Raw genomic sequence first — 11,479 nt, 5'->3', positions numbered from 1 at the left:
AGACAGTCAGCAGCAGAACGGTACAGTAGAAAAAAATAAAATAAAAAATAAATAGAAAAATAGTAAAGAGCAAAATATTAATAAGATGTAGTAAAAGAAAAAAAAAGAGATTTTCAGTTAACTGACTAATATATATATATGTATATATAAATATATGTACACACTACTATTTAAGAAAATCTTAAATAGGAATATATATATATATATATATATATATATATATATATATATATATATATATATATATATATATATATATATATATATATATTATTATTATTATTATTATTTATTTATTTATTTTTTTTATTTATATATTTGACTGCAGATCAAGAGGTCTCTGGTTCTGGTACTTTCATCTATTGTCTCAATATGCAAATCTATGAAATGCTGAGGAGTGTGTGCTGCAGCTTCCCAGAACCCAAAGTGCTGATCTTCACTCAGTAAAGGCATTTTCAGCATTCTGTAACAACAGCCAAGCAGAATCATGAAGACTGTGATAAACAACATTTATAACATGTTTCCTATTTCACTGCACAATAACAGACAAGCTGTTTTCATCACAGCAGGAACATTATTAGAGTTTGTTACAGAGGCGTCACCTTTACTGTGACAGGCTGAGCTCACAGGAGTCTCAGTCGATGTCAGACTGAACTGCAACATAATCGACAGTTTTTAGGAGATGAGTTTTGTTACTGTCACTTGAGTTTGTTCTGTTTGGAGGTCACAGCTGGATCGGTGAGCTTCACAGAGCTGTCCGCCTTCAGACTCGACGGTTTCCTGGATATGAAAAAAACAGAAGAAGAAGAAAGTCAGGTGACATAAAACACTTAAAGCTAAAAAAGGGAAACCTCCAGAGCAGCAATGTCAAACTGCTTCAGTGGCCACCTCTCTCCATCACTGAGTCGGTCTCAACTTTACGGCATTTAAAACATGTTTTTAATAACTGGTTTATTTTGATGCTGCTGAGGCTTCACTGACAGCTGGATGCTGACACCAGTCGCCCTGCTACGCCTCCATGATTGTGCCATTTGGAACAATCTACTTTTCTTTAATATTTATCAGTGTGATACTCAGATTACGTGTGTCTGTTTGTTATACAGTTTATGGATGCAGTTTGCTGTGGGGAGAAGATAAGTCAGCATAACAACCTCTCATTGCTTTAACACAGCGAAGGCTACAACACAAACACTGAGGCTCTGTCCCTCTTTCACATACAGTCTATGAACTGAACTACTTAAATAGGAGGATGTTGTCTACCTGATATCTAAACTGATGAAGGAATGGAGAGTTTAAATGTTAGTTGTAAACAGCTATATCATATAATAACTGCAGCTGTAGCTGTGATCAGACATCCCCCTGCAGGCCCTGAAGCTGAGCTCTGAGGTCCTCACAAACCTGCTGGAGCCAGCTTCCATCCTGGGGAGCACGTTTTTGTGTTTCAGCGCGGGGCGAGGCACAAAACCCAGATCTCCCGGCCTGTAGCGGGCCAGCTGGAACTGGAAACTCCAATCTGGATCCAGACTTCTTGTTCTACACAGACGATAAAGATGCAGGATTTCTGTCAGTCATCAACCTGTCAGGTATTTGCAGACCATCTTAGCGAGCACTGATTTTATTACCGGGCTGCTGCAGAGTCAGCCGTCTGCAGCTCGTTCACTTTGCCGCTGTCAGCAGCAGAGCTGGCAAATCCGTCTCTGCTTAAAAGCACCAGCATCCTCTGCATCAGCTGCTTCCACTGGTCCACCTCTGAGTCCTGCTGCAGGTGAAAACAAGACTGAAACAGTCTGATTGGCTGAGATAAAGACCTCACCTTCTTCACTGGAGCATGGAACCATCGTCATCGACAGAGAAATAAAATGAATTCAGTTTGCTTGCAACAACTTTGTGTTTTACAGATAAATTCCACCTTGTCATAAATCTTTTTTTCATTTCTGTATTCTAAAACATAAAACGTTAATGAGGCGAATACCTCGTGTGTTCTGTGTTAGCTGAAGGTTTCAGACTTTTACTTTGAAATGATGTCGGTCTCACTGAAGCTCACTTTTCTAAAATCGAGCAGTCGGTCAGAAAGTACGACACCTGTCATCTGCACACATTCCAGAGTCAGCGCTGTCATCTTACCATCAGTGCTTGTCTGAGAGCAACAGCTGCTTCCTGAATGATGTTCTTCATCCTGCTCCTCCTCCTCCTCTCCTGTTGAAGCTCCGCCTCCAGCCAGCTGATCTGAGCTCTGTTTTTACTGCACTGTTCAGACAGAGAGGCCTGATTCTGCCTGAAAGCACAAGCAGAGGGGGTATAGCTCAGTGGTAGAGCATTTGACTGCAGATCAAGAGGTCTCTGGTTCAAATCCGGATGCCCCCTGAGCAAATGTTATGCCACCCTGAGTTACCTGCCATCATAGTTCAGAGCAGGAGTGGGAATGTGTTTTAGATGTGTCCTTGATCCAACACAGCTGATCTAAATGGCTAAATGACCTCCTCAACCTGTCCTGAAGTTCTCCAGAGGCCTGGTAATGACCTAATCATGTGATCCAGGTGTGCTGACCCAGGGTGAGATCACAGGAGACTCTTCCGCTTTTCCTCAAAGTGAAACAATTTCTCCCCTTTAAGGAAAAGATCACTTTCTACTCCATATAATTTATTTTTCAACTTCAAAACAATCCTTACTCTTCTCCATCCTCTGCATTTAAGCCACCTTTCTTCTGATTGGTTGCCTCTTTCAAACAGGTTTGTCCTGAACAGTGCATATATGGCAGAAATGATAATGATAACAGGCTGACCCTGACATGTTTAACTAATAATAATAAATAATGAACGATATCAGTGAGTACTTGCAGTCAAGCCTCCAAACTGATGCACAACTTTCTGTTTTCTGCCTGAATCTGAGCCTTTAAACTAAAATACACTTTTCTAGTTTTGCATGTAAAGAATTATTCATTTTGAATGAACACGTTTCCTGTTGTGTTTCTATGTACAAATAATAATTTATGGAGTTAAATGTACGATATTTCACAGATACTGTTTTGTGTGGCCGTAGTTAACACGTCAGGTCAAGGCTGCTCTTATCTTGCAGCGTCTCTTCTCTGCATGTGTGAAAGAGGGATTTTTTGAGCTCTTGGCTTGGAAACACAGAGGAGCAACTGAGGTGGAAAAGAAGGAGGCGAGCACTCAGAGTCACTGATGACAGCAGCTGGGACCGCTGCAAACGTCGCTTTCTTTGTCTGCAGTGATGAACAAGGCTTCATTGTGCAGAGATCTGCGTCTGCCTGAGAAGAATGCGACCTTGCTGATAAGAAAAGTAGCAAAGCAGAGCAGAGCAGTGAGTAATGAGCATTTAATGTTCATATCAGGCACCTGTTTGAGTACCTGCTTGATGGGAGCCACAAGTGCTCTTTTCTAGAGGCATTTTTTTAGTGTGTGTGTGTGTGTGTGTGGAGTCCTGCCTGTGCCCCTCACAGTAACATTTAACGATTAATCACAGTGTTGCTAAATAACAGGCTCTGGGTTGCATCAGTCACATGATGACCATTAACCAATGATCGCCCTTGACAGCAGAGCGCGCTGGTCACGAGTCAGGAACGAGCTCTACAGCACGCAGGAGTATTAGCTTGTTGTGTACACGTTGGTCAGTTGTGTTGTGGTAACTGACGAATTGAAACAAATGAGCGTGCTGTGTGTAAAACCGCGTGACAACCATCACCTGTCCTTTTATTAACTGCACAAGTAGTAGCTGCTAACTAACTGGGTGAGGCTGTCATGGGTCTGTGGGTCTGTCCCCGTTTTATGGAACATATTTATTTTTACAGGGCTTTTCCTCCCTTTATGGAGGGCTTACATTTAGCATATTTACACAGAGTGAGAGAGAGTGTGTGTGTGTTTGTGTGTGTTTTGCCTTATGATTCCAAGCACTGTCACCAATCTTTGCATTTTATTATTATCTCACCTGTTTAATCAGCTACATTCTCTCCAATGGACTTTTTACCGTCTACGGTCTCAGATCCACACAGCCCCGCCCTCCAGCCCCGCCCTCCAGCACTGTCAGCAACAACATTGTACCCATCAGGTAAAACTAGTTTCTTGATGAATGTGGGTTGTTGTTCCAGGCTGAACGCTTCCCTTTTTAACTTTGAGCCCCGCCCCTTCAAACCTCTGCACTGCCCGGGTTCATTTTCATTCTGAATACAAATTTCTGTATTTCTGCTGCACTAATGTAAAATACTAGTTTATGTCTTTGTATTGAAGTAAAACAAAAATGAATGCACAAATATTTTTCTATTTTTAAATATTAATACATGAATTTTCCAGCAATCATAAGTAAAAAAGGAATAAACTATAAACTACTGTGGGTGTTTTCTTGTCTCGTTCAGGGAGGCCTCATCATCATCATCCAGCCATCAGCTGCTACCAGTAACAGGATTCAGTGCTTTTATGTTTCCTGTCTGTCTCTTTTGTGTCTCTGTTGTTATTGATTTATTTGATTACTTATTATTGATGAATCTCACTGTGGAGTTATTGCTTGCATATAAACGTACCACAAATGAGACTACGAGCCCGTATGTGTAATAACTGCACCTGCTGCTTTGCTTTCATGAACGTGAAAACCTGAGTGAGACTCATCTGTACGGACGGCAGAGTGAACTTTGACCTCAGCGCCTCCATCTTGCCCAGGGCTCCTGCGTGTTCGGTCTGAAGCTGCTCGAGCCGCTGCCTGCAGTCCTTCTGCTCCACCTGCAGCTGCTGGCACTTCTCTGTGAGCTGCTCCACCACCTGATGGAGAGAGTTGGATATGGATTTAGAGTGAATCCCTTGTTTTTCACGTTAAGAAGACGTTGGCGTTAAACACGATGAAAGGGACTGGCACTGGGAGCACACTGTCTAGTGCTGGTCCACTTTTCAGTAACCTTGATTTAACTAAATAAAATGTGGATTATTTGAAGCCACTGTAATCTGAGTGGACAGTGAAGCATGACTGTGGTTACACTGCATTTAAAATATTAAGTTAAACTTAAAGACATTTAGAATTCCTTCTCTTACCTTCTTACGGACGCAGCTGGTGCGTGACGTGTCTCTGAGCATTTCTTCCAGGTTTTCCACATCCATGCTGAGCTGACTCTTGCAGCCCCGCAGGGCAGCATTCTCCTCCATCAGGATCTGCACCTGCTCCGACAGCTGCCCCACGCGAGCTTTCACCTCCGCGTTCTCCTGCAGCGCCAGCCTGGTCGTCTCCGGGACTTTCTGGTCCACCAGGAGCTGCACCTCTGCTGCCATGGCTGCAGCGTGAGACTCCATCTCCCTCTCCAATCTTTGGCAGGACACAAGACAAAGAAGGTAAAATCAGAGGGTATTTTAGGTGGATAATTCAGGTATGCAGCCTTGTGAGGAGACACTGACGATATTTGTGTATTTGCTGTGCAGTAGATAAGGTGAGTGTTCTCATATATATATAGCCAGATATTTAATTCAATTCAATTTTATTTATATAGCGCCAAATCACAACAAAAGTCGCCTCAAGGCGCTTCATATTGTACAGCAGATACAGAGAAAAACCCAACAATCATATGACCCCGTATGAGCAGCACTTTGGCGACAGTGGGAAGGAAAAACTCCCTTTTAACAGGAAGAAACCTCCAGCAGAACCAGGCTCAGAGGGGGGCGGGGCCATCTGCTGCGATTGGTTGGGGTGAGAGAAAACTTATTTTATGCCCTTAAATTTATGCCTGCAGTTTCAGAGCTTCAAAGGAACACGACCCTTGGTGGGACGAGGATCACATAAAGGAAAAAACATTAGTGCTACAGAGGCAGGATTAACATGTCGTCCTGAAGACAAGCTGCGAGTTGCTGCACTGACACGGATTTGTTTACAGTCTGAACTTAAACTAGTTTCTACGAGTGGACTCGACCCGGGTAATGAAAAGAGTCTGTGCTGTGATTTTTATGTACTAAAGTGGATTCCACCTCCTCTTTTCCAGCAGCGCTTTCATCTCCAGGCTGTGAATGTCATCCTTGTGCTCTTCCTTCTGACTCGCCAGCTGCTTCTCCAGCAACTCTAAGCTGGACATCATCTCCTCCTTTTGCCCCTGAAACGCCTCCAGGCTTGCAAACCTCTCTGCTGGAGGGGAGAAGAGGAGAGTTTAAATCATTCCCTGAAGCCAGTCTTTGCTGAAATAAACCTCCTGAAAGTTTAATGGTTCCTGCTGGAAACACTTGCATCCAAAAGAAATCTGGGCTGGATTTTCAAGGAATACTATAAATATAGGAATACTATAAATATAGGAATACTATAAAGCTGAGCTCCTTTTAACATCTTTGGCAGGGAGAGGCTGATCGAGGCCTCTTCCAGCAAATCACTGTCAGTTCTTTTCAGCCTTTCCAAAAGTAAAACCTTTTTTTTAATTTTAGTATTATTAATTTCTATATTTGAGACAAAACAAAAAGGCTTGAATTGGAAGGAAAACTTTTGAGTTCCCACATTTGAATTCTTGTGGCAGACACTTCATGGTATGATACAACATTAAACTAATGTTTAAGAACAGGCTTCAGAAAGTTAAATGGAAAATGTATATTCTCCTGAAATGCAAAGACATATTTAATTTAACATATTTAAAATATCACGAGATTCCAAATAATGTAATCTTTAAGATTCCCCCACAGAGCTTTATTAATGCTACACAGACACACACACCGCCCTCATAAATATGAACAAATACTTTGGAGTAAAATCCATCTGAAATGTATAAAATCAAAGGTTTATTTATTCAAATAATTGATTATTGAGGAAAATATGTCTCGGTATAAACTGAACTCATACCAGTCGTTTGACCAGATTCCATTAAGATTAGTTACACATAAACGTTCAAACAAAAGAATGCAGTGATATTTTGTAATGATTGTGAAAGCATATGTTTGAAATAAAAATGAACTGAACTGAAAAGGGAGGAAGATCCAGAAATTTCATCTTTTATTTAAAAAAAAAAATCCTTATTATTATTTTAAAAATCGAATCCCTACCATCACTTTGATGTTTATGTGGATACCCTGTGGTAAACTCTGGTGGGCTACATGCTAAGAGCTGAACTTTTACCGAGTGCTGTGTTTTCTTTGATAAGCTCATCGATGCGGTTCTGAAGCTCCTGCCTCTCCCGGCTGTGCCGCAGCTGCAGGGCGTCTCTTTCCTGATCTGAAGCCTGCAGCTGGTTCTGCAGCCGCTGCGACAGCTCGCCCACCTCGTCCTCCTTCTCCAACAGGGAACGCTTCAGGTACGCGATCGTGTCTCTGTTCTCCTGCTCCAGTGTGCTGCGCTGAGTCAGCAAGTCTTTCCTCTGTCTCACAAGGTCATCACATTTCAGCTGATATCTGAGGGGTTAAGGATGACAGCTTCAACGATTTATAAACTGCATCTGGCCTTTTCTGGATTTCAAGCAGCTCTACAGCTCGAGCAGAGCATGCACTGTCTGAGTGACCTCAAGCTCACTCAGACCGATGGATGCCTGAAACAAATAAATATGTGAAGGTCTCGAGGCCTGTAGAAACCACAGTTTTGCAGGTGTGAGAGTGATATTTTATTTCCAGCTTCTCAAATACAAAATATCTTTAAAACAGGCCAAATCAGGTGAATGTTTTTGACAGATATTAAAGCTGGAAAACTCTAAAAATTATTCCCAGTGTGACATGTACCAAATCCAAATGAACTTTTTTTTTTTATTTTTTTTAGAAAAAGCAAGTTTCCAATACTTGAAAAACAAACAGACACTTTCAACACTTAATTTTCTTTTCTTTTGAGAAAATTCTGACAGTAAGCACCTAAAATTACTGACACAAGACAATCAACTTGCCTGAAATACTTTAATATTTTTTTGAACCTTGGTTAGTTTCAAAGTCACCACAAAGCAGTGTGAGAAACATGAGTCTCACACTGCAATTTACTTTCTTTTCTTTTTTAAATAAATTTTAATGCTTTTTGCAACAGCATACAAAGGTCTGTTTTCCCAGTAATATGCTGCAGTAATAGGAACCCTCCCCCCTCACCTCCCACCCTGCTCTCTTCCAAACTTACATCAAATAAAAAACATATAGAATATGTGTACATTCGTACCATATGTGACATTTATACATATTGAAGGAAACAAAAAAGAGAAAAAAAGAAAACAAAAAAAAACAATAGAAACAGCTAGCACAGACTAAACAATTTTCCCCTCATCCAAAACGGAAAAATGTTCCACGGGCTTCTCCACATTTAAAACATGTATCTGGAATTCTGTTATTATATTTGTTCAATTTCACCAGTGTTACATATGTTTGCATGATCCAATTATATTGTAATAACTTTAGGTTAATATTAATCGATTGTTTTTGTGATTTTAAGCAAATTGGCTTCCATGTCTCCTCAGAAATATTAATATTTAGGTCCTTTCTCCGAGCTTCTAACTTAGAAGCTGATGTTTCTGGAGAGGCAGAGACAATCCAGTTATAGAATGTTGAAATTAAGCCTTTATTACCACCTTTTTCCACCATTAACTCCTCTAACTTACTTAACTGGGGAACGTTGAGAGACTGATTTTGCATGGAAGAAATTAAGCTTCTAATCTGTAAATACTTTTGAAACTAAATCCTCAAATGAGACCATTATTCCATCACAAAAAAGATCACCCACTTTCCTAACACCTTTTTCTGCCCAACCCTGGAACCCTGCGTCCAAATTTCCTGGTGCAAATAAAGCATTCCCCCCAAATAGGACTAACCTGAGAGAGATTATTCTTAATATTCATCATTTCTTTTATTGTAAACCAAACTTCAATCATATTTTGGACTATGGGATTATTTGTTTCTTTCTTTAATTGTTTTGGCTGTGCAGAGTATAAGTACAAGTTTAATGGCATTTTAAGAGAATTTGCTTCCCTTCCCTCCCAAGATGGGGTATTTTGGGATGAAAAATAAAACATTATTGTCCTTAGTTGAATAGCCAGATAGTACCAGTAAAAATTAGGGGCATTTCAACCCCCCTGTATCAAAAGGGAAGATACAACAAAGACAAGCGAATGCGGGGATGCTTCTTGTTCCAAATAAACTCTCTGACTAATGACGCTGGTTTGCTAAACAATCTTCCAAGTGTCTCCCTTTAGCATTTTTCTCATGCAGTATAAATACTGATTTATGGTTTGGACGTGTGCAGAGGGTTGGTATATAAACTGGACAGAGGATGTTAAAGAAGGAGCTGCAAGGAAGAAAACAGGAAGACCACGGAGAGCTAGTGTGGGAGAGGAGGATGTTAGAGACGATGCTCTGCTGTGATGACACTTAAAAAGAGAAGAAACTTGTGAATATGTTGGATAGAAAAAAATGAAAAGTCACTTTCATAAGTAAATCCTAGTACATGGCATGTGAAAGAAGCATGTAGTAAATGTTTTGTTGTATTTTGTTCATGTGAACCTGCATTAACACACTTTTCAAACCCCCTCATGAAGGAACCCCGGGATCATTGTTATCTGAGCGCACCAAAGAATGAAGCGTCTCACTGTAGCTTGTAAAATCAGTTCATTTCAATGAAGCTTTGTAAATTCAGCCTCCATTATGCTAATGCAACATTAGATCGAGTTAGCAAATAAAACATATTTAAGATATCATTACAAAGTGCTTTTTACTGCACACACAATCACTCTAAACATTACGGTAAACTTAAACGGCTCACCGCTCCAGCTCGTCGGTTAAATACGCTATCTGTGTCAGGTAGAGGTCCTTCTCTTTGTCCGCAGACCCGCTTTTCTCTGCAGGAAACTCGGAGTTTTCCTTTTTCGGTGTCTTCTTGTTTCCATCTCGTTTGTCGCTGCCTTTTCTCTCCGTCTTTCTGGGCATTGTGTCTCACAGAAAGTTAGCTAAAGTTTCCGCCGATAGCCCGGCGCGAGAAACTAAACGGCACCGTTGCTAGGCAATGCTGCCTTCAGTGACTTCTCGGAAACGGTGACGACTTCTTCTTTAACCTGATTCGTGATTGTGAATTGACTGAGATTTAAACTTTCTTGATAACAATTTAATACATACCGTACTGGAATAAAATACTTTCATGCCTTTTAAATGTGGCAGAGCTAATATATATTTCCATTCTGTTTAATATGCCATCATTTTCCCTTAAAATTCAGTTAATGTGCAATCACAAATAGAACTAAATGCATAGAAAATAAGAATGAAAAGAAAAGAAAAAAGACACTGGCGAGTACAAAAGAAATTGAAGACTGAGTTCATGATTGTAGCTAAAAGGTATCAACGGGGGAAAATATCAATATAATACATAATAACAGTGAAGCAGCATTTGAACTACACACGGAAAGCTTCAGAAACAATTCAGAGACTAAAGTGTCGAAAATGAAAGAAACTCTTTATATGCTTTCACTTTCAGTAGCACAAATTGGTTTTGCCATCTCCTTGTGTCCACCCAGGTAAATTAAATATATAAAGACAACGTTATTGCGTGGCCATTCATCATTTCATTTCACTGCTTCATCAATGCAAACAAACCTCTACAGACCATTGCAAAAAGAAGGTCTGAGACCTAACTACAGGTATTCAAAGCCAACTTCATACCTACTTCTTGTTGCATGGTATACTCAGTTTAAAGCATAAATCATTGTGGGGGCTGGATTACATAGTTGGCTTTTATTGGCTCTACTGTTCATTTTACACTGATGATCATTTCAAAATAAGTGTCTCTCTCTGAGCTGCTGAGAGGCAGCATTTATTCATATTTATTATAAAGCGGTGGATGATAGGCACATACGTTTTCCATGTTGGTCTGCTGTGTTTTACAGGCCTGCTTGGACTGGATTCAGACTAATGGAGATGTTACCTGCATTAAACTGCAGACTTTATCACTGCATTATAATCTGTCATTATAACCTTTAGAGGCAATTAAACTCAGTGTTGCAGCCCTGCTTTCAGTTACTTTAGGACCTGAGCCAGTGAAGTGTAGCAGCTATTTATTTTGACTCAGTGATTCGGGGCTGCTTTTTAATTGGCAACTTTGTTTTATCCCCCTCCGTTTGGCTGTAAGGATTTTAATTGGCTGCCTCTGAGCTTCACCTCACTCCCTGTCTATAAATCCACCGGGCTGACTGACGGTGCGGAGGTCAGCTCAGTTTCAGCTCAGTCAAGCTGAGCAATTAATTAATTCACCAGCAGCCAAGGTGGGAAAAACACTGCAATAAATATGTTTCAGTGGGAAGATACTATAAAGAATATTACACTAATAGTAATAGTTATTTTAATTTGACAGGCAGAACAATTTCCTGTATTTAATTTGGGGGATAATTGGCATGAACCGTAGTTAAGTTAAATCTTCAGATTATAACACAGAGTCATGGTTATTTTCTGTTACCCACTTGGCCCACGCGTTGGTCCTTCAGACTGCAAAGCTGGCACAGACTGAGTTAAAGTCCAAAGAGTATGCCTTTTTTCACTCTGCAAAGCCATCAGGTGGCCTCTGAGGA

The 11,479-nt window shown here is 40.4% G+C and overlaps 1 protein-coding gene, 1 long non-coding RNA gene and 1 other non-coding gene across 5 annotated transcripts; 2 read left to right on the top strand and 1 right to left on the bottom strand.

Annotated features, from left to right (window-relative positions):
- Positions 1-328: 328 nt before the first annotated feature.
- Positions 329-9,951, bottom strand: LOC113034290 (cilia- and flagella-associated protein 157-like). Of its 3 annotated transcripts, none has more exons than XM_080308926.1 (9): positions 9,688-9,951; positions 7,084-7,355; positions 5,958-6,111; positions 5,037-5,304; positions 4,630-4,769; positions 2,125-2,275; positions 1,623-1,756; positions 1,399-1,533; positions 329-780 (listed from the first exon to the last, which is right to left on the bottom strand). In XM_080308926.1, exons 1-9 carry the CDS (start codon positions 9,849-9,851, stop codon positions 699-701), a joined length of 1,500 nt encoding a protein of 499 aa, XP_080165052.1. In that variant the 5' UTR covers positions 9,852-9,951; the 3' UTR covers positions 329-698. The 3 variants fall into 3 exon arrangements, with proteins under 3 accessions (XP_080165052.1, XP_080165051.1, XP_026044510.2); XM_080308925.1 differs by having other exon boundaries at positions 1,623-1,759; positions 9,688-9,948; XM_026188725.2 differs by having other exon boundaries at positions 1,623-1,759; positions 4,648-4,769; positions 9,688-9,947.
- Positions 2,293-2,364, top strand: trnac-gca (transfer RNA cysteine (anticodon GCA)). The gene has a single exon. It is a non-coding gene; the product is annotated as a tRNA-Cys (tRNA).
- On the top strand, positions 2,591-5,010 carry LOC113034291 (uncharacterized). Its single transcript, XR_013912520.1, has 4 exons — positions 2,591-2,729; positions 3,076-3,321; positions 3,958-4,065; positions 4,370-5,010. It is a non-coding gene; the product is annotated as an uncharacterized LOC113034291 (long non-coding RNA).
- Positions 9,952-11,479: the final 1,528 nt, after the last annotated feature.

Source organism: Astatotilapia calliptera, chromosome 12 (assembly GCF_964374335.1).
Source record: "Astatotilapia calliptera chromosome 12, fAstCal68.1, whole genome shotgun sequence".
NCBI lineage: Eukaryota > Metazoa > Chordata > Actinopteri > Cichliformes > Cichlidae > Astatotilapia > Astatotilapia calliptera.
Note: the sequence above shows the minus strand (reverse complement) of the source record. Positions and strands in the feature narration are given on the sequence as shown.